The 21,914-nt window shown below is 40.2% G+C and overlaps 1 protein-coding gene across 5 annotated transcripts in view; it reads right to left on the bottom strand.

Moving 5' to 3' along the window:
• Window positions 1-677: 677 nt before the first annotated feature.
• Window positions 678-21,914, bottom strand: part of ano3 (anoctamin 3) — a 168,676-nt gene continuing 147,439 nt past the window's right edge. For all 5 annotated transcript variants that reach the window (XM_079809773.1, XM_079809774.1, XM_079809772.1 and 2 more), the window contains 6 exons: window positions 15,302-15,447; window positions 11,684-11,836; window positions 11,295-11,442; window positions 4,300-4,386; window positions 4,099-4,204; window positions 678-2,256 (listed from right to left, as the gene is read on the bottom strand). In XM_079809773.1, the coding sequence (XP_079665899.1) occupies window positions 2,074-2,256; window positions 4,099-4,204; window positions 4,300-4,386; window positions 11,295-11,442; window positions 11,684-11,836; window positions 15,302-15,447 (823 nt within the window). In that variant the 3' untranslated portion in view covers window positions 678-2,073. The remainder of the gene's footprint in view (window positions 2,257-4,098; window positions 4,205-4,299; window positions 4,387-11,294; window positions 11,443-11,683; window positions 11,837-15,301; window positions 15,448-21,914) is intronic.

Raw genomic sequence — 21,914 nt, 5'->3', positions numbered from 1 at the left:
CACTGTGTCCATGCTTCTGCTATTCCTGCACATCCTTCAGGCAAGAAGTCGATGACGTTTTTTCACAGGTGCCCTTTTATTCTCACGGTTGCACCAGTGGTGATGTCATAGGCTGCCACCTGCCAATGTCAAGTTCATACTCATGCTTCAGACACCAGTCATACCAGAGGCATTCCCCATAACGACCCCTAGGGGACGCAGTGGAAGTTCCCTATTCACAGGGAACCATGGTTACATGCATAGCCTGAGAAGTTTTCTGCAGTAATCCAAAAACCAGTGGAAAAAAATCCTATTGGCTTTTTGTTGAACCAGGGTGATGCTAACTTCCGGGTTGGCCAACAAAAATACACCATCACTGCAGCACTTTATGTGGGATATCGCATTTCACTCAGCACACTCTAGTTGTATGCTGAACACTTTTTCAAATGTAGTGGGTGCACACAGAAATTTCACAGTACATACATGCAGTGCTATATACTGCAGAGATGCAATTCTGTGAGCTAAGGTAGGTGGGCACATGGGCTGATGGAACTATAAACATACAAAATACATCACAGCCGAGCAACAAATGCAGGCATTGGAACACAGACACACACACACACACACACACACACACACACACACACACACACACACACACACATCAAATTCAGCTCACACACGCTACAAAACCAGGCATATGGACAAGTCTTTTATAAAATAATGAGAAAAAAAAGAAACAACATGCAATTTAAAAGAAGAACATGCATGTTATTATCTCACCATTTTGCCAAAGTTGGCCATTTGTTTTATTTATTTTGCCTAGACAAAATGACATTGTATTGAAAGACAGATCTGCATATCTTTTCAAGGCGATGTAGTACATAAAAACTGTTCAATTGCATAAACAAACTGATTTTTATTTGGTAATTTTTTACCAGAAACCACTTTTGTAACAAGAATCACAATGTGAGATGCTGGCAAGCGAGAAGAGAGGGCGTATTCGGTAAATATGTTCATAAGTAAACATCGTCACGTTGCCTGGCACCAGATCTGCTTCACAGCGGGATGATAGCTGCCACGCACAGACAGAGACGCAGACAAGTAGACAAGCAGAGAACAGGAACTCCAAAAGCCCTTCTTCTGCATAGTAAACAATCCAACTGCACGAGTGCTCCATTCAGAACTATGATAGGACACAGATGAAAGAGCAGCGTCACTGCAGGCCATGCTGGGAAGGATGCGTGTTCAATGAATATTTTCAAAGTTATTTCCCACCTCCACACTGGAGTTTACTGTGTGTCAGAGAATGCTGTAATCCACTGATTTCAAAGTTGATGATCCGGCACATGGACATAGCGAGGGTTTGCAGCAGTGTACTATTGAACAGACACTTTTTGACCATTGAGAATGCAGATGGGTCCAGTTGTGCTTTCGCAAAAAAACGATTTGTTGCATTTTTGCCTGGTTTCAAAAGAATCCGACTCTTTCCACACCCTCGAAACGGATCTTATGCAATTCTATCCACAAAACATCATCAGGGCTTTCTCAGGTACAGTGGTTCTCAAACTTTTAAATGTGGCAAACCACCTTAAAAGTCTTTTTTTGTTGACAGGCTTCTGTTTTGTTTTTGTCATAACTACTTTTAGCTAATGAACCTAAACTAACCAACTGTTTTTTTGGAGTAGCCAATCAGTACAGTTTGAGAACTACTGCTGTAGTGTGTAAAAACAGGATAATTGGAGGTCTCAGGCAGGGGTCACGTGACTGAGAAGAACCTCTTTGGTGCAGAGTACAGCTGCTAACTCCTGGCTCTAAAGGCCCACCTGGAGATCAGGTTTTGACCTAAAACACTGAATCCACTCCCTGGTTTATCACAGCAATGAAAATCTGAAGTGGGCAGCCCATGCATGGAGTCAATAAAGCTAACCATCCCAGGCAGCAGAACGGTCGTACATGAATGTCTGTGTTCACATATGTGCTGCAGTTGCGCGAAGATGTTTGTTTACCACTCTCAAGCATTTATGTGCTTTTGTGGGTAGGGTATGTGATTCTCCAGTGGGCATTTATCTGTGTATATATGGGCAGGCACGGCTAAGGCCACTCATGGTGATAACGTTTGCCATTCTTTTTCCGCTCTTTCTGCAGGTGCTCCAGTTCCGCCTCATACACCATCTCCTGCATTAGGTATTTCTCCCTGCGCATGCGATCACACAGGTCTTTGGGCATGTCTGGAATCATGTGGGCTATGAAGGTCTTAATGCCAAACACAAGGTGCTATGGAGAATACAACAGACAATACAAAATGCATAAATATTAAATAATATTATAATGCAGTATTGAGGAACTAACTACACACTACAGTAGCTAATGACTAACTAAATCAGTCTTTCATGTAGGTCATTTGAGATTTTTTGCTTATTGTTTTAAGAATACTGTATATTTGGACATACTAGACATTTGACTATTTTTTTTCCAACATGAAAACATTCTGGTAGTTCTTGCGCAACAGTCAACAGTCTGGCTCGGTGAGATTAGTTAGTTTTGGCACTTTTCCATTGCATGGTACAGCTCACTTTTGGGGGGTTTTCCACTGTGTACAGTATCTTTTTTAGTACCACCTCAGTTGAGGTTCTGAGCGAGCACTACCAATACTAAAATGTGACTTGTAAACACTGCAGATCACTGATTGGTCATAGAGAATTGTCACTACACCAGAGTCATTGGATTTGCGTCACAAGACACCAAACCCGCTAGATTTAAATAGTCAGTAACAGCCACCGCAGAATAATTTAAACGCTTTAAACGATCGCCTACGCAACTTGAAAAAATAATTGGCTGTATTGTGGTCAGTAGATGAGGTGGTGGCGCAACTATAATGATCAGTCTATAATCCCACCCACTTTGAAGGCGTACTAAACTGCAGTGGAAAAGCAAACCGAGTCAAAGTAAAGCGAGTCGAGCCAAGCCAAGTCGTGCTGATTCATACCACGCAGTGGAAAAGCGCCATTTGTGTATTTAGTTCCTCTGGACCTACTCAAAGCGGGGCTTGAATTTAGGTGTGTTAAAAAGTATGCTAAAGACCACACCATGAGGTTTATCTGCACAGCTATCATATACCAGTTGGCTTACATTTACACTCACCATCCTAAACCTCATTCCCATCCGGGTCACGGCACCACTTTAACTGGTTCCTCACAGGCCACTCTAATGCTGCATTCACACCAAACGCAAATAAAGCGAGTGATTTCCATGTTAAGTCTATATAAAGACGCATTGACGCGTCTGGAGGTCCTGTGGCGCGATAGGCACATTTAGCGCGGTGCGATGGACGCGATGAAGCGATTTTGCTTCATTTGCACGTCCAGTTCGCGTAAATGCGAGTGATATTATTTGGTGCTTTTTGTGCATTCACGCGTTTGATGCAAATTTGCATCTGAAGCACGGCGTTAACCAATCAGAAGAAGTTCAAAACAGTGGCTGAGTTTAAGGACTTGGTACTTAATCTGGACTGAAAGACTGAAGGACCTTGGCGTATTATTGCATTACTATGGCATGACAATGATGAAAATTGTTGTTCCTGTTCTTTCATGCATTTAATACAAAAATATTAGCAGTGAGCAGTCATATGGAGCTATATGGGCGGAAGTATCGCTGAAAGCGGCCATCATCCAGGCGCAGCTCCTGGAGCGCCTCGAACGTGCGTCTTTTTTGCTTCAAATGCTGTGGAAGTGCGAGTGGATTCAAAATGTTCAAGTGTCCAAAATGACGCTCTATTTGCGTTCGGTGTGAAGGGCTTGGACCAGCGATAGTCGGCATGAGAGTTAGGCACGTTAACAAAGATGCAAAAGACCGCAGATGCAGTCACCTTCTGAGTCCAGGGTGAGTGAGGTTTACCTCAGTGAGGTTACACAGCTCCCTTGTACCAGATGGCCTCCATTACATTGTATTGTAGCTAAATTTATCAAAGGGCAGCTTTACTTTAACATAACTACTTAAAATGATGAATATATTGTAGCTTTGCGGGCTAACGTTTCAGAGTAGCTTCCTCAAAACTTAATTGCGAATACTATAAAACAGTACTCAAATAAGATTGTAAAAACGTGAAGTAGCACTGACCTCAAAGACGATGATGAAGGCAAGTCTGGCAGCCAAAACATGCCAGAACTGCAGGGTGAAATCGTAGGGTTCAAGACTCCACGGAGGAGCTCTGTAATCCCGATATCTAGAGAGGGGAATAACAGAACTTGACCTCCAGAAAGAGACAAAAAGCCAAATGAATACTATGTAACAGCAACTGTAGCATTAGTGTTGCAGTACCTGCAGTATTGATTTTGGAAAGTTCCGTTTTTTAATTCACCCATGTCAAAAACAGACAAGCTGTTGTTCAAGTATCCTCTTAGACATCTGTGTAAAGACACGCAAAACACAAATATACAGCATTAGCAATGTAAAGCTTCCTATAAGGGTTTTGAATGCAACCTATTATGTTTAATAATCAAGATAAATTATTTTTGTATTACTAAATACAGTCAGTCCAATCCACTTTATTCAGATCATTTCAATAAAAAACTGAGATGCTCTGTGTATTCTGACACTTTTCTATCAGAACCAGCATTAACTTCTTGAGCAATTTGAGCTCCAGTAGCTCGTCTGTTTGATCGGACCACACGGGCCAGCCTTCGCTCCCCACGTGCATCAATGAGCCTCGGCCGCCCATGACCCTGTCGCCGGTTCACCTCTGTTCCTTCCTTGGAGCACTTTTGATAGACACTGACCACTGCAGACCGGGAACACCCCACAAGAGCTGCAGTTTTGGAGATGCTCTGACTAGGGATGCATCAAATCCAGATTTTTGGGGTTCGGCCAAATACCGAATCCACTGGTTAAGATTCTGCCGAATCCGAAACCGAATCCCGAATCCTACTCCCATTATCACAGTATACACATTAATGAAGTAAATAACGTTCACAGCAGTGTAGGGATGCTCATATTGCAAAATATGCTACGCGGTATTAAAATACAGCAGCAGTACAAGCTCCTGACTGGTGGAAAGCAAATGAATGGTGCTTCTCGAGGCTGGCCGCTCTAGCCAGGCGTTATCTCTGTATTCCCAGGGCATCAGTGCCATCTGAAGCCTTGTTTAAGGCTTTTTCATAGTGTGGTTTTGGTCAAGATCACTAAAGTAAACAATGTCACGTATATGTTCTTCTCGCCGCTGTTTCCTGATGGTTTATAGAACAATCACGGCCGAGTCGCCCTTTGTCGTTTCAAAGAACAACACAACGGAGAGCGCAGAAGGCACACGCGCACACTGGAGGCTCGCGGTGCGGTGCAGAGACAAACGAAAGTAAAAACAAGGCTTAACTATCACCGGGTTGCGCTCCAGACTAACCAACATCACTTAGGGCGTTTTCACACCTGAAAGTCCGCACCAAGGTCCGAACCGAAGTTCATGTTTTGATACTTTTATACATTCGGTTAGTTTTGGTTTGGTTTCACATTGCAATTATGCGAGCGCACTAAAGCACTTTACATGACACACTTGCGTCCACTCGTCTTCATCTATGTGGGCGGCATCTGGACATTGATTGGTTTGTAAACGGACGTGCGTCTGACGTCAGTGTCTTTGACAAGATGAATGAACAGACGCATATCGTTGCCACTATTGAACAGTGCGCATTGCTTGACTATTTTTTATTCGTTACGTTTAAAAGTGGATATTTCAAGCTTTATATACACATATTTCTCATGTTTGTGAGGCAAGTAGCTGCTGAGTTTCGGTTTATTTGAGACCCGCTCCAGTTCATGTGTAAAGCATGTAATCGCTCCCGCGATTATTGTCTGCTAAAGACTATTTGCTTCTTATTTATTAAATCCAGGCAATTATTTGATTAAACGTTGATTAAAATTAAGATTTATACAATTAATTTATACAAAACGAAATTCCCATTAAAGAAATGCTTTCTAAGCAAAATCATACAAAATTTAGTTCAAAATTATTTCTGACTTTCTGTCTTGACATATTGTGCATATTTTCGCTTTTCATAATCAATGTAGCCTAGATTGAATTTAAAAATAACATTATAATATTTAAAAATAAACAGGAACATCCTGTAAATGGTCTGAAAGTATGAACCATACAGAAAATGCTTTCACACTAGAAACGAACCGAACCTTTGTTTAGTTTGATCCGGACCGAGACTACCTCTTTTCGTCGGACAAAATTTCGTCTGTTTGGTCCTAAACGTGGTCGGGGGAGGTTTCACACCTGTAATTTTGATTCGGACCAAACTGAAAAGTCCGAAAATCCGGACCAAACAAGGTAGGTGTGAAAACACCCTTAGACATGTTATAAAAAAACAAAAAAACATGCAGGGTGTGGATTGAGTCAAGAGGCACACACGACACCATCCACATCAATGGAATGGCTGTTGAGCGTGTCTCCAGTTTCAAGTTCCTGGGGACCCACATCTCGGCGGACATGTCGTGGACGACCAACACCTCCAGCCTGGTCAAGAAGGCTCACCAGCGCCTCTTCTTCCTGAGGACACTGAGGAAGAATCAGCTCTCCTCGGCTATCCTGGTGAACTTCTACCGCTGCGCAATAGAAAGCATCCTGACCAACTGTGTGGCAGTGTGGTATGGGAGCTGCTCTGTTGCGGAGCGCAAGGCACTGCAGCGGGTGGTGAAAACTGCCCAGCGCATCACAGGGACTCCACTGCCTGCCATCGAACACATCCAGAGGAAACGCTGTCTGCATCGAGCTCGCAGCATCCTCAAGGACTCCTCTCACCCAGCCCACAGACTGTTTTCTCTCCTGCCCTCCGGCAGGCGTTTCAGGATCCACCGGACCAGGACCAGCAGACTTAAGAACAGTTTTTTCCCCAGAGCTGTCTCTTTATTGAACTCAAACCCCCGTTGATCCACTTCCCTCATAAACTGATAACTCTCCTACCTCACATCCACCTTCACTTTGTTATTTGCACTACTGACTGTTTATTACAGTAACAACTGTTTACTTATGCATTCTGCACCACCATACCGTAACTGGATAATGCTCATCTGCACTGCCGACTGTATTTACAGTAACAATGTTTACATTTGCATTTTGCACCGTACTTCTAACTGGAATATGCAACCACTTTCCACTGCACTTTTACACTTTCTTTCGGATAGCTCTGTCCATAATTTATTGTACTAACTTAATCCACTGCTATATTCCTCATATTAGCCTAACATATTATTGTATACCTCTAACTGTAAAATTCTGTTCAAGTAATAACCGTCTGTATATTTATTCATAGTACATAGTCACCTGTAAATTCTGTTTATAGTAATAGCCATCTGTATATTTATTCATAGTACATATTCACCTGTAAATTCTGTTTATAGTAATAGCCATCTGTATATTTATTCACTGTATATATTCATCTGTAAATTCAGTTCTACTTATAGTAATAACCATCTCTCTACTTATACATATTTATATATATTCAGAACATTTTTATGTCCTGCACTTACGCAACCATTGTATATATCCTGCACTTGCTGCTATTGCACTTCTGGTTAGACCTAAACTGCATTTCGTTGCCTTGTACTTGTACTTGTGTAATGACAATAAAGTTGAATCTAATCTAATCTAATCTAATCTAATTGAGGTAGGCCTGCTATTTTTATTTCACAAAAAACTATTCCGGTTCTTCAAAACTTCAAACGGATTAAGTGTATTTTCGTTTTGTCATCTTAATTTGGTAATTATTTAAAGGAACTGTATGTAAGAAATGTATTTCAATGAATCATAAAATCGCCCTGATATGTCACTAGACATTAAGAAATCATGTTAATTTCAAATATTTATATCACTGACAACAGTAGTCTGACCAGAATATAGTCATTTAAAAGTGAAGTTGCAGCCCTCGACTGATGTTGATGTTGACATGTTGTGTTTTGGCCTAAGCGCCACCCTCCACCTGTCTACCAATCACGAAGTCAGTAGTGTTTCGGCATCCGGGTTGCCAGCTCTGCTCTAGATACCACAGCTACAGCTACAAACTTTTTGGATAAAAAATAAAACTTTACGAAACCTAAAAGACCTCATTATGAATCAGAAAAACGTCGTGAAAATGAAAAAAAAACTTGCTGTGTAGGACTCGTCACTTGCCATTGGAAGCTCCTTGAGGCAGCCTACGTTCCTGCTGGATACTGCAGCCTATCTGGCAACCTCGAGTCAGGTGGAGGGGAAGAGGGGATACACCGCTCTACAGTAATTTGAAAGTCATTGCAGTACCAGTTTTGGCCACAATCTTACATACATTTCCTTTAAGTGAAAAATATTTAGTGTAGGCCTATTTATTTTATTCTTTTTATTTATATTTTATGCTGCTGTTTGCGCTGTAAAATAAACCAGTGAAAAAAGTGTCTTTTTAACGGGTCACAGACACGCATATTTTTATTTAATGCCAATTCAATATTATAATCTTATCAGTTAACGGTTAATAATCGGATAATGAGCAGCGGTTGTCGGTTGGGAAAATTAACCGAGCAGTGTATTTTTAATTTAATTTAAATTAAGAAAAGGCAACATTATGCCAGGATGACTGTCCTTCCTTTGCGTACCTTACTGCATTTTGACTGCTGTCTGTAGATTCCTTCATGCACAACTCGTATTCTTTCAGATGTTTCATACGCAAATGTTTTAACAGCGGCTATTGTTTAGGGTCCTTGTCACCACTAGACAAAGCGGCATTTTTCTCTTCACGAGGTCCATTTTCTTTCTCACAGCCGCCTGCAGTCGAACGGTCCACCTAGTAAACACGTTCCCATAATCAACGGCGGCGTCATTACGTCAAAGCACGCATAGTTCAAGCCTAGGGTTTGGTTCGGTGGAAAAAAATGCTAAGGTTCGGCAGAAACTGAACCCCGTCAAGAAGGCCAATATTTGGTTGAATCCGAACCCAAATTCTGGATTCGGTGCATCCCTTGCTCTGACCCAGTCGTCTAGCCATCACAATTTGGCCCATGTCAAAATTCATATTGTATATATATTGTAATATATATATATATATATATATATATATATATATAATATATATATATATTTGTGGTGGGCCGTTATCGGCGTTAACGTGCTGCGTTAATGTGAGACTCTTATCGGCGATATAAAAAATATCGCCGTTAATGTTTTCTCAAAGTTGGGTTGGGAGCTGGGTCTATACTACACAAGCTATGATGACTTTCACCTTGATATTTCAGCGCGGATGTATACCTAGCGGCACTGTAGGGAGCGAGAGAACGAGTCTTCGAACCTGTGCGTGTGCCTACTAGTGTTGTCAAAAATATCCATATTTCGCTATGTATCGATACTGAAATATCTGAAACGATACTCATTTTCTACAGTATCGATATCAGCTGCGCTCTCCTCTCCTCTCCGACCGACAGCGAGCTGACACGCACCCGCCTCCTCTCATTCAGTCTGTTTAACCCTCTGAACATTGCGAACGCGTGTTCTGCTGGATTTTTGTTAGTATTGGTGTGACTGGTCTGAATTTCGCGCAGGGTTGCACATAACGTTAATTCTACTAATTCCCGCAGATTTCGCGCTCGCATCTGAAGCGCACACACACATACCGTAATAAAGCCGCCTCTGACATACAAGTGCAAAAATGAGCTCCTTTTTCCAGCTTATTAATGGTTAAATACACTCAAAAATGTCTCAATGCCCATCTTGGTGAGTTTTAACGTAAACACAGTCGTAACCAGCTCACAGGAACAGTGTTTGGGATCCATGCGTGCGTCAGGTCTTAAAGGGACAGAAGTTATTTATTATTCAAACTACAAAAAGACAAACAAGCACTTACGAGAACACATATTCTGAATGCCTTCAGCAGAATTCAAATGAGCCATTTTAATCTAGATTAATCTAGATAAATTTTGGAATTAATCTAGATTAAGAAAATTAATCTATGCCCACCACTAATATATATATATATATATTAGGGATGCAACAATACAGTTAGTCCACGGTTCATTACATACCTCGGTTTTTAACCACGGTTTTCGGTTCGGTTCGTTTTTTTCTTATTCTATTCTTAGGCGACAAGAACAGCAAGAGGTTAAGGAGAAAAAAGACTATTTTTTATTGCAATACTCTTTCTTTATTTTACTTAAAATAATTGAAAAACCTTACTTAAACTTTAATCTTTACTTTAAAAAAAAAACTTGTACACATTCCTAGTGTATTGTATAATGTAAAATAAATATATATAAAGATTTACACTGGCAGCTCAGAGCTGTACAGCAGCATTTAAGTATGAAATTGAATGAATAAATGTAAAAATAAAACACTACATAGACTTCACTATAAAATATACATTGATTCTTATTAAAGCTACTGTATTAGTTTTTCAGTCAAGAGCAGTGAGTGATTTTCTCTTTGTCTTTTGTTGTATTAACATTAAAGGGATAGTTCATTCAAAAATGAAAATTCTGTCATCGAGAAATGAATACAGGTTTGGAACAATATTAGAGTGAGTAAATAATGACAATTTTAGAGGTGAACTGTCCCTTTAAGGACAGCGTGTTCACTTTAGGCTGCGCTGCTGTCAATGTAAGTCCTCCGTGCATCTAATAGACACACGCGATTTTACTTTCACTTTAGACATATCCAACTGTGTTTATGTTAACCTTGTGTGTATTTGACAGTATTAGCGCAGTTAGACGACTACTTAGTTCAGTAATCACATGTTTGACAGGCGTTTAGTGCGCACGCTCGGAAAAGCTCATGTTAAAACCGCGCACGCGAATGAGCCGGCAAGGCTTTAAAACGCATGCAACTAATGAACTCTCTTGATTGTGAATAACTCTAGTGTTCCGTGAGTATAACTCTACCACTAACGTGTGATGTGAATGTATGTCGCGTTGTTCAATATTGGGATGGAGGAAAATTATAGAATTTGCAGAAAAATAATTAATTCAATGCAAAACCGAAAAACCGCAATTCACAAGCGCGTATTGAACCGTGAATGCCGTACCGAACGGTTCAATATTATATTGAGAATTGTGGCATCCCTAATATATATATATATATAGCTTGTTTTAAGCAAAAATTACCTTAATTTAGATTTTTTTTCCCAGAAAACAAGACATAATATCTTATGCCATTTTACTTGTGTAATAAATGCTTTTTGATTCATTTTTTGATATCTAGACTAGAAACAAGACAAAAAAGTAAGACAAAATTTTTTTTTGCAGTGTGCCACTGTTTTCTTTTAGCCCTGTAATTGTTGTTTGCAGCTATTTTGAAATCTTCTTACTTCTCGTGCCGGTAACCCTTGTCCACACAGGGCCCATATTTGAATGCGTAGACGAAGCGAGGGATGTAATCTGAAGTGATGGCAATGACGAAGGCGTTTGTTATGACCGCCACAACTCCAATTCCCTCCAGGATTCCATGCCAAATACCTAATTAAACAAACAAACAAAGCTATCAAAATGACTAATCTATTAAAACATTGAAATATACCAGGACAGATAATACATCAATCTGTAAAATAATCTGCTATGGGATATTAAGCATGAACTTATTCTGTATAATGTAAATACTGGTGCTAACAATCTAAATTTACAGCATATTAAATGTAATTACAACAAATAACTCTTGGGTTTCTTGTGTTTAGGGCTAATTGAGGTGAAAAGGGCAGACCAATGTCAGTAGCGCGGGCGGGCATCGGTCTCCTCCACTGCGTGACAAACTTGTAGGCGTCTAATCGGATCTCAATGATGTTGTTGAGCAGAGCCAGCAGAGGAGCCAGAGGAAATGCCGCCACAAATATTGTAGTGAAACCAAACTGTAGAACTGTACAGAAAAAAAGACGACACATACAGACCATCTGCACAACAAGCAAATGATTTCCCACTCTAGAACCCTCTCATTATAATCAAGCGTTTAGCCTTTTGTGGAGAAGCCGGTCTAAAAATAGCTTACTTAGGGCAGAAAGATACTTTATGCAAATGCAGAAACACTGACACAACTACTTGGAAAATGCATTGCAGGAATGCAGTCCTGTTGAAAATACTTAAAGGGGACCTATTACGCAAAATTCAGAAAATTCTTAAGGTGTTTAAACCAATGTGTGAGAACAACCAGCCTATAATGGTAAAAATCCAAAAATTAGTTTTTATATAATTCCCAAAAGTAGTCTCTTCAAATGACCCCCCCCTACCTTTCAATGTGTTTTCACTGATGCTGCCCTCACGTGCTATCAGGATTATCGTAATTACGAGTTTCCTAATTTAAAATTGCACATGAAGGCCCTTTGAAGTCATGCACTTGAATGCGACATGCTCGTAATCACGACTTCAGAAGTGGGAATCATGAGATTTCTGATAGCACGTGATGGAACCAGGAGACCAGAGCTATGCCGATATTTTAATCCCGCAATGCTCAACGTCTGCGTAATTCATAAACGCGCATTTATTATGCACAGTACTGTCAGATGACCATATAAGGCTGAACAGTGCTACTGACAGTTTCTGACATTTTCAGTGCGTGAGATTGTCCTGTTTTGTTGTTGCCGGTAGAGCCCTGAATTTCAGCCCGAGCGCGACGGGCCCCGACTTATTTACGCCCCTAGGGCCGGGCTTTGGGACAATTTTCACGTCATACCTCAAACGCGGGCCGGGCTTTGTGCCTTTTTCAGGCTTCTCCTTTGTTTTATATTTTAGACATTCATTAATTAAAAGAAACTATGCTGGTGGAAACAACAGTCATGCTACCGCGACTGTCAAGACTGGTTTGCGCTGTGTTTAGTGCCCCCCCCCCCCCCCCCCCCCCCCCCAGCAGTAGCGAGTGTTCCTTCAGCGCAGCTGCAAGAGTTATGGCCTTTTTACACCTGGCTTCATTCGTTTTCTCTGACCTACCCATTAAAGACCAGGAGTAAATGCCTTCCGAAATTCTTTTGAGACGAATTTAAATCCGATCACTCAAACAAACCAATTCAGAAGGTGGCCTGGGACACATTAGGTGTAAGGTGAGACAACCTGCATGTTTAGATTGTGTAGCCCGTTTCGTTTGCGAGCGCCGTTGCGAGCAGCATCAGCCTGCCTCAACTAGTCAAAAATGCCTTTTTACTGTGGTGGTGATAGTAAACGTTTAAACTAACATTGTGGTATGCTTGAAGTGTTTTATATACATGGATTTTATTATAGACAAGACAAGTCAAGTGTTGATTTGAGAGGCTAAAGCATTGGGTTAACTCACTGTCGGCCGCTGGTTGCTTGGTCGTCACTTTAAAAAAATTAAAATTAAATTAAAAACATTTTTTTTTTGTTCATTTTCTAAATGAACTCAATAAAGAAACAAAACGAAATATAACTACTTTGACATTAAAAACAAAACTGAACTATTTTAATGGCTGCAACAGTGTGTAATAGGGAGGATAAAAAAACAAAAACGACTCAGGCCTGGAATTTTGATAAGAATTTTAATAAACCTGTCTCCGGCGTGATGACTCCGATCTTTCGAATATTCTTATCTAATAAATGCCTCATCGACAAGGAAATCCTCAATAAACCCGTCTCCGGCGTGATGACTCCGATCTTTCGAATATTCTTATCTAATAAATGCCTCATCGACAAGGCAATCCTCAATAAACCCGTCTCCAGTGTGATGACTCCGATCTTTCGAATATTCTTATCTAATAAATGCCTCATCGACAAGGAAATCCTCAATAAACCCGTCTCCAGTGTGATGACTCCGATCTTTCGAATATTCTTATCTAATAAATGCCTCATCGACAAGGAAATCCTCAATAAACCCGTCTCCGGCGTGATGACTCCGATCTTTCGAATATTCTTATCTAATAAATGCCTCATCGACAAGGCAATCCTCAATAAACCCGTCTCCAGTGTGATGACTCCGATCTTTCGAATATTCTTATCTAATAAATGCCTCATCGACAAGGCAATCCTCAATAAACCCGTCTCCAGTGTGATGACTCCGATCTTTCGAATATTCTTATCTAATAATTGCCTCATCGATACGGCATCCTCAATAAACCCGTCTCCAGTGTGATGACTCCGATCTTTCGAATATTCTTATCTAATAAATGCCTCATCGACACTGCATCCTCAATAAACCCGTCTCCGGCGTGATGACTCCGATCCTTCGAATATGCTTATCTAATAATTGCCTCATCGATACGACATCCTCAATAAACCCGTCTCCAGCGTGATGACTCCGATCTTTCGAATATTCTTATCTAATAAATGCCTCATCGACAAGGCAATCCTCAATAAACCCGTCTCCGGCGTGATGACTCCGATCTTTCGAATATTCTTATCTAATAAATGCCTCATCGACAAGGCAATCCTCAATAAACCCGTCTCCAGTGTGATGACTCCGATCTTTCGAATATTCTTATCTAATAATTGCCTCATCGATACGGCATCCTCAATAAACCCGTCTCCGGCGTGATGACTCCGATCTTTTGAATATTCTTATCTAATAATTGCCTCACTGGCACGGCATCCTCAATAAACCCGTCTCCGGCGTGAAGAGTTTTATTTTTCTCCATTATGCCACCTGATGGAGTTTTGGTTCCTTGCCACTGTCGCCTTTGACTTGGATTGCTCAGTTGGGGACACTACATTTTCAACTATATATTCAAATATATTTTCAACTAAATTACTGATCTGGCTACATTGTCACTGTATGATAATTGAAATTTTTTCAATTTTTTCCGTTTTCTCCAGAGCGGCTGTACAGCCGAATCAAATTCTACTGCATTATATTCCTGTTTAACACCGTGAAGCTGCTTCGAAACAATCGGCATTGTAAAAAGCGCTATATAAATAAAGGTGACTTGACTTGACTAGATTTGAGGCCTGTGCAAGGCTCTAGTTGCTGGTATAGCGGAGCATGAGCTTTTGAAGCTTCGCCCTCTTCTTGAAAGCGGGCTGGGACCACCAGCTCATTTGCATTTCAAGGGACACACAAAAATTACGCGTTTTCCTCACCCCCCAAAAGTGGCAATTTTAGCATGCTATAAAAATTATCTTTGGGGTATTTTGAGCAAAAATTTCACATATACACTCACATCTTGTAAATAGGGTCCCCTTTAACATTCTAGGTTTTAGTGTGTACTGTAATTGTAACAAACCTCAGTCCTCAAATGGACAATAAAGTCAACCATTAAACCAGATGTGTTATCATTCATTTGAACTAACTTCTTCAGCAAGACTCTATTTTGCCATGACAGTAGGCCTATTTGAAAATTACACACTTTAAATCTCACAATAGGTGTTGGTTGGCAGAACTCACCCATTTCCAGGTACTCGTCCACCAGGCCGTGTGCGTTCATGGGCTGCAAGTTCCAGTCTCTATCCCATTGCGGAAGCTCTTCTTTACTGTTACTCTGCTCGCCTGCTCGTTTCATCTTACGTCGAGACCACCAGTTTTGCAACAGTCTGGTGGATGAAAAACAAACCAAAAATCAAAACAAGCATTTGATTTAAAATATGTATTATATAAAGAATGTGAAGAGTGCTTAGGGCCATAGCTAATGGGAAGGAGCCAGTGTAATTCATTGTATTTTACATTATAAAATGCCATAAAAACAATGAATCCAACCATCTATGTGAGTAGTTTTAAAATAATAAACTGTAGCTGACCCCAAATTCAATTTGTGTATTAAAATCCAGATCTGCTGAGGAGATGCAGCTGCTTTATATGTAGAACAGGCCCAAATTTAAGTTTAATAGTGAAAATGTATCTGTACTGCTATTCTGAAGTATATTAAAATGTCTTTAAAGGGTTAGTTCACCCAAAAATGAAAATAAGCCCATGATTTACTCCCCCTCAAGCCATCCTAGGTGTATATGACAATTCTTCTTTCAGATGAATAAAATCAGAGTTATATTAAAAAAAGTTCTGGCTAATCTAAGCTTTATAATGGCAGTCTCGTTTTTGAAGTCCATAAAAGCGCATCTATCCATCATATAACTGCTCCACACGGCTCCGGGGGGTTAATAAAGGCCTTCTGAAGCGAAGTGGCGCGTTTGTGTAAGAAAAATATCCATATTTAAAACTTTATAGACTAAAATAACTAACTTCCGGCGGTCAGCGGTACGCAAGTCGACTTACGGTGGCAGAGTAACCCTTGACCCTTGAACCCTTGATGCATGCGTATTGACAAACGCAGAAGCGCAGAGGATAGAGCAAAACAAAACACCGGTCATGAATTAGAGTCTAAAACGAGAATTTTTAAAGAGAAATGGTGGAGGATTTCGATATAAGAGAAGAAGGGCTTGAGTTTGTTGCCCAGTCCGAGGCGTCAAAGCTTCAGATGCTTCTTTACATCGTGTCAGGGGTCACTCTTTTGCCGTAAGTCAAATTGCTTATGGGTTTCCGCCGGAAGATAGTTATTTTAGTCTATAAAGTTTTAAATAGGGATATTTTTCTTACACAAACGCGCCACTTTGCTTCAGAAGGCCTTTATTAACCCTCGGAGCAGTTATATGATGGATAGGTGCCCTTTTATGATGGGTAGATGCACTTTTATGGACTTCAAAAACGAGAAAACAATTCACTGCCATCATAAAGCTTGAAGAGCCAGGACATTAACTCTGATTGTATTCGTCTGAAAGAAGAAAGTCATAAACACCTAGGATGACTTGAGGGTGAGGAAATCATGGGGTAGTTTTCATTTTTGGGTGAACTATCCCTTTAACTGCTATGAACTAACATTTAAATACAATGCACATATTGTGTACATGTTTTACATTGTAATTATATTTGAACAATACCTGCATGTACTTATAGCAGTAATTAATCTCTATTTTATCTAGCAAATCAAAATTCAGTAAGAATACATTTTTAAAGCATTAAAACATTTAATTGAAACTGATGAGTACAACGTGCACTTTTTGAAAGTGTACTGTGAAGAAATGTTTTAATGAATCATAGCTAACATTGATTTTTCTTGCAGGATTAACATTTGTATCCTTTAGAAAACTAAAGGTCCCCAACACTTGGGCCAAAGTGTGTCTGAATATAACAAAAGGGGAAACAAAACTAGACAGCTGTCTAAATATATAACCTCATGACTCGAGTAACGAGGTGAAGTAATCAAGACATTCTGATTTTATTTGACCTAGTAGAAACAGAACGGTTTGCTGAATTATACATATGAAGAACCAATTATGTTGTAGGCCAATTATGTAATGAATCATGTCACCTTTGCCATGCTCCTATTCTCCGAAAACTGTTCTACTCTTTTTGTCGGGGGGATTCTCTCTGAAATTGAGATCCTGAGATCCTCCCGACTGTGATTAAAGTGTATTCGAAGGCATTGTCTGGAGTCTGTCTGGTTCCTGCTGCACTGCAGACTAGACACTAGAGACCTTATTCCCAAGTGATAGTGCTCATAAGGAACTGGAACAGGTGTCGAAGTGGAGACGCCTACTAGAGTATACATTTGTAGGTGTCGGGGACACCTGGTTTAACGTAACCTCTTAAACTCCAAGTACCCTAATAAGGGTCCGGAATGACATCATAAGTATATACTTTAAATGTTAAATGTCTGTAGAGGAGCTCTGACCTCATATGAAAGCTTAGAGTCTCTACTTTCTGGAGACATGCATCACTTTGGCATTTGTTTTACACAAAGTAACTTATTTACACTAAATTACTCTGGGACCATTTCCGCCTGGATTTGGCCGACCCAAATTGAAAAGCTTCCCATACACACACACACAGTGGTCTCTAAATACACAATTTCGGTGTCATTTTACAGGAAACATCTTGAAGTTACATAAACCACTGCTAAAAGTGATAAACATGTAAGTATATGTTGTCTGAGCTGTAATAAGCCTTCATTTTTTGAAGTGTATAGCTCTAGCACCCTGCAGACAGTTTGGGCTGTTTCCACTAGATTGTAGAAAATACTGGAAAAAGGATTTTTGTCTGGATAATGTATGCAAGATTTATTTAAATTAATCTAAATGGAGGAATGTCCTTTTTTATGTAACCCCCCCCCCCCCCCCCATGCCCATATACAGTGATATAAATGCAATATCCCTGTGTCATTTTACAGCAAACCCTGAAATAACATAAAACACTGGTGAAAGTGATAAATATTATAGTATATAATAATAATTCTTCTGTGATATAATAAACATATAAAATATATATAAAAACAGACAAACCAAAGAGGCGCTTTTTGATTTTTTTGGTTGTAAATTGTGTAAACTCAGGCCCTGTGTGCTCTAGCACCCTGCAGACAGTTTGGCCTGTTTCCAGCATATGTCAGCAAACACTGGAAAAAAATATTTTGTGACACTGGGATATTGCATTTATACGACTGTATATGGGGAGACTTGTATATTGGAGAGATTTGGATAGGCGGAAATTACATAAAAAGGTAATATTCCTCCCTTTAGATCCATTTGAATAAATCAACTTCAAAATAACTTTTATGACACCAAAATTGTGTATTTAGAGACACTGTATGTGGGTATGGGAAGCTTTTCAATTTGGGTCGGCCGAATCCAGGCGGAAATCCCCAAAAATGGTCCCAGAGCTAATGAGGTTAAGTCAGGTGCGTAGGGGAATTTCTACCACAGTACCTAAATTTGTCATGAAAATGTACTCAATTTAAGTGCACCTAAAAGTCTTTTATTTCATTGATATATTATGCAAGTCCTTTTTTTTGTGTAAAATATACTAATATGACACTACAAGAACATATTCAATACAAGTACACTTCATTTTTACTTTCTTTAAAAATGATCCTCAAAAAGACAAAAAATGGGTTTAGAATGAAATAATGAGTGGATAATAATAAATTTTCCGGTGAAAAGTATTGGTAATGTAAACGAATGTCCCTCATCATGTTTTCCTGATAGTCTGTTCAGTTCACTCTGTTGTCGTGGCTCTTTCTGATGAAGCATACATTTTACTCTGTACTGCAAGGTTGGCAAAATCAGTCAGCCGTGAACGCAGTGGACTTGAACTAAGGGCAAACGCCAGTGAAGCAAACGCATCCTATTTGGGATAATAATTGAGTAACAGACCTGTGTTCGTACTCTCAACAACAATGCCATATCTTATGAAATAATGTGTATAATGCTATATAAAAAAAAAACACACAAAAAAAACATTTAATGTAAAGACCGATAAATAAAGGCATGCAAAATTATACAAAAGGAACCTATACTACTACTGTTAGGGGTTAGGAAAGAATGAATAAAATCAAACAACCATACACTGTCTCCACCAGAGAGGAAAAAAGGTTTATTTGTAAGACTCCATTTGCAAGAAATTAGTATCTTCCAACGCTGAAATATGTTATCTGTGATCTACACAATATACAATGCTGTCTGATTTATTATATGATAGGTTGAGTTGTGTCCCACATTGACGCACTATACACACTATATAGTCTAAGACTATATCATCCGTGTAGTGTGTTGATTTCATAAGGTTATTTTGTCATTCATCATCAGAGTCTGATAGCCCCTCCCCCTCCGCTACGTAATTAAAGTTCCGACAGTCGAGTGCATGAAGTGTCCAACATTTTGCACTACTCACACTATTTGGGGCCCGATCATTCAAGTGTTGAATGTGTTCATTCAAGTGTTTTTTACTAGTTTCAGCCCAGTGCAGTTATCATTCTCACGTTCAGCGCCACGTTGTTTAAATAGCAAATGCACTCGCGCCATCTGTTCACCCATGGGTGTCTGGTCTGAAAACCAGGTGTGATCAGGAGCATTGTTGCCGTGTTGCTATTTTGAGGAACTGAAACGACTGCACCATTGACCAACACAAACCGGCTTTAAAGTCAATAGTGCAGTATTTGTTGTATTATTTAAAGGGTGTGTTAGTAATATGACCCTATAGGCGGTGCACATCGCGCATACACTCTGCTTATTATGCTGCGTTCACACCAAACGCGAATAGAGAGTCAAAATCGCGTCTAGTTTGACGCATGAACATTTTGAATCCATTCACGCATCCGCAGTGAATTGGACGCGTGTAGAAATCGAGCGTTTGAAGCGAAATTGACGCACGTTCAAGGCGCTCCAGGAGAAATATGTCATAAAACAGCACTCTGCCTCTTTTCATTTTCATTAAAAATATATATTAAACATTAATAGCCACACAAATGTGGTCCAGGCAACTCCTACATTATCTTCACTGCATGTATATTTAAATATCCTTAAAAAATAAAGTTATGAAACTTCTCTTTGCCCTCAGTCAAAACGATTTGGCAGACAACAAATTATAGATTCATGACACCAAAGATCGGCCGTTAGATCCACACAACACGAACCACTACAGGACATCAGAGCCAGCGGCAGACGGCAGAAGGACTGGCCGAGGAAAGGCTGCTCTCGCCGGGGTTGATGAGCGCTGAGCGTCCGCTGATCGCCTGGATCTCACAACTCCAAAAACACAAGATAATTTTTTTTAAATAGGCGCTCTCTTTATAAATAAACCACAGATTTGAGCTTTAAACAACTACATTCCCACCTGAAAAAGTCTTAAAACTACATTTTGTGACACAATAGTAGTATTTTTAAATTATGCAGGGTTTCTCATCACGTCACTTTACCACGTGACCGCAGCAAGCAGGCTCCTGATTGGTTAACGTTGTGCGAATTAACTCGGGCGTCAGACGCGAAAATCGCTTCAAACGCGTATAACGCGTGTATCGCGCAAGATGCTCATGAGGCGGATTTGCGTTCTTCGCGTCACGCGCAACGCGCCTTCCGCGCCGCGGGACCTCCAGACGCGCGTCAACGCGCCTTTCCATTGACTTAACATTGAAATCACTCGCGCCAGACGCTCTATTCACGTTTGGTGTGAACGCAGCATTACACACACAGGGATGCGCAGCAGCACACACACACATTTTAATATAAAAAAATAAAAGGATTCCTCTCTGGAGAAGCATTCAGTCTTTCCACTCGCATCTCAATGGCAAATCAGCAATGGTGCGAGCACAACTGGCTTTTAAAGGGAATGGGAGATGAGACTCTGATTGGTTTATTGCACGTTATGCCCAAAACACACCCATGACTCATTAAGAGACGAGGCATGACCCTTTTGGCCCTGACCCTTTTTCCCATCGTTAAACTAGCAAAACTGGATTCGGAGACGCCATAAGTGCACCTGCGCCATGCGCTTCAGACCATGTGCTCAGATCGTTAAAATAGGGCCCATAATCATAGAATAGTGCATAAGTATGCGGATTGGGACACACCTTCAGCCTTCAACGGACTGGCCACAGACCAAGTTGCTTAAATTGTCCGGCATCTAGCACACATGAGATTATAGTACATGACATACCAGTGCCGATTTTTTAGAGAGCTCTTAAAAACATGAAATGGGCTATATTTTTCTTGTTTGCTTGTCATCTTTGGCATTACATATCAGGATAGAAGCTAAAAGGAAGCAATCAGGGTCATAAAAATGTAATTTTCCTGCAATTCCGGAGTGATCAGTTATTCCAGAGTTGGCTCTCGAACATGAAATGCCCATGAACACAGATGCATCTAGTTTGCTAACTTCCAGGGTTACTGTGTCAGCCAAAAAACTGCCATTGAGAGGAATGAGAACACTCTTTCAGCTGTCTTTCAGACATCATCTTCCTGTCTATGGGTGAACTGAGAAAAGTCACTTGAGAGGAGGCAGTGCCTCCATCATGCTATGATTAGCTATTGCACTCTTCATGCAAAAAATCCCTTTTGTGTGCTCGTGTTACAATTTACATTTGAACTATTATGTCTATAACATAATTCCTTTGTGTGTGACTGACTGAATTAACCAAAATTTGGCTTTTGTTAGGGCGGTATAGGCTATCTCTAATATCACTGTCTTATGTCCGCTTTAACCAGCTGAACATAAAATGGGCTGATGCCGCAGTACGGCT

This window comes from Gobio gobio (genome assembly GCF_949357685.1).
Source record: "Gobio gobio genome assembly, chromosome: 25".
Taxonomy (NCBI): Eukaryota; Metazoa; Chordata; class Actinopteri; order Cypriniformes; family Gobionidae; genus Gobio; species Gobio gobio.
This window is presented reverse-complemented; position numbering and strand designations above follow the sequence as displayed.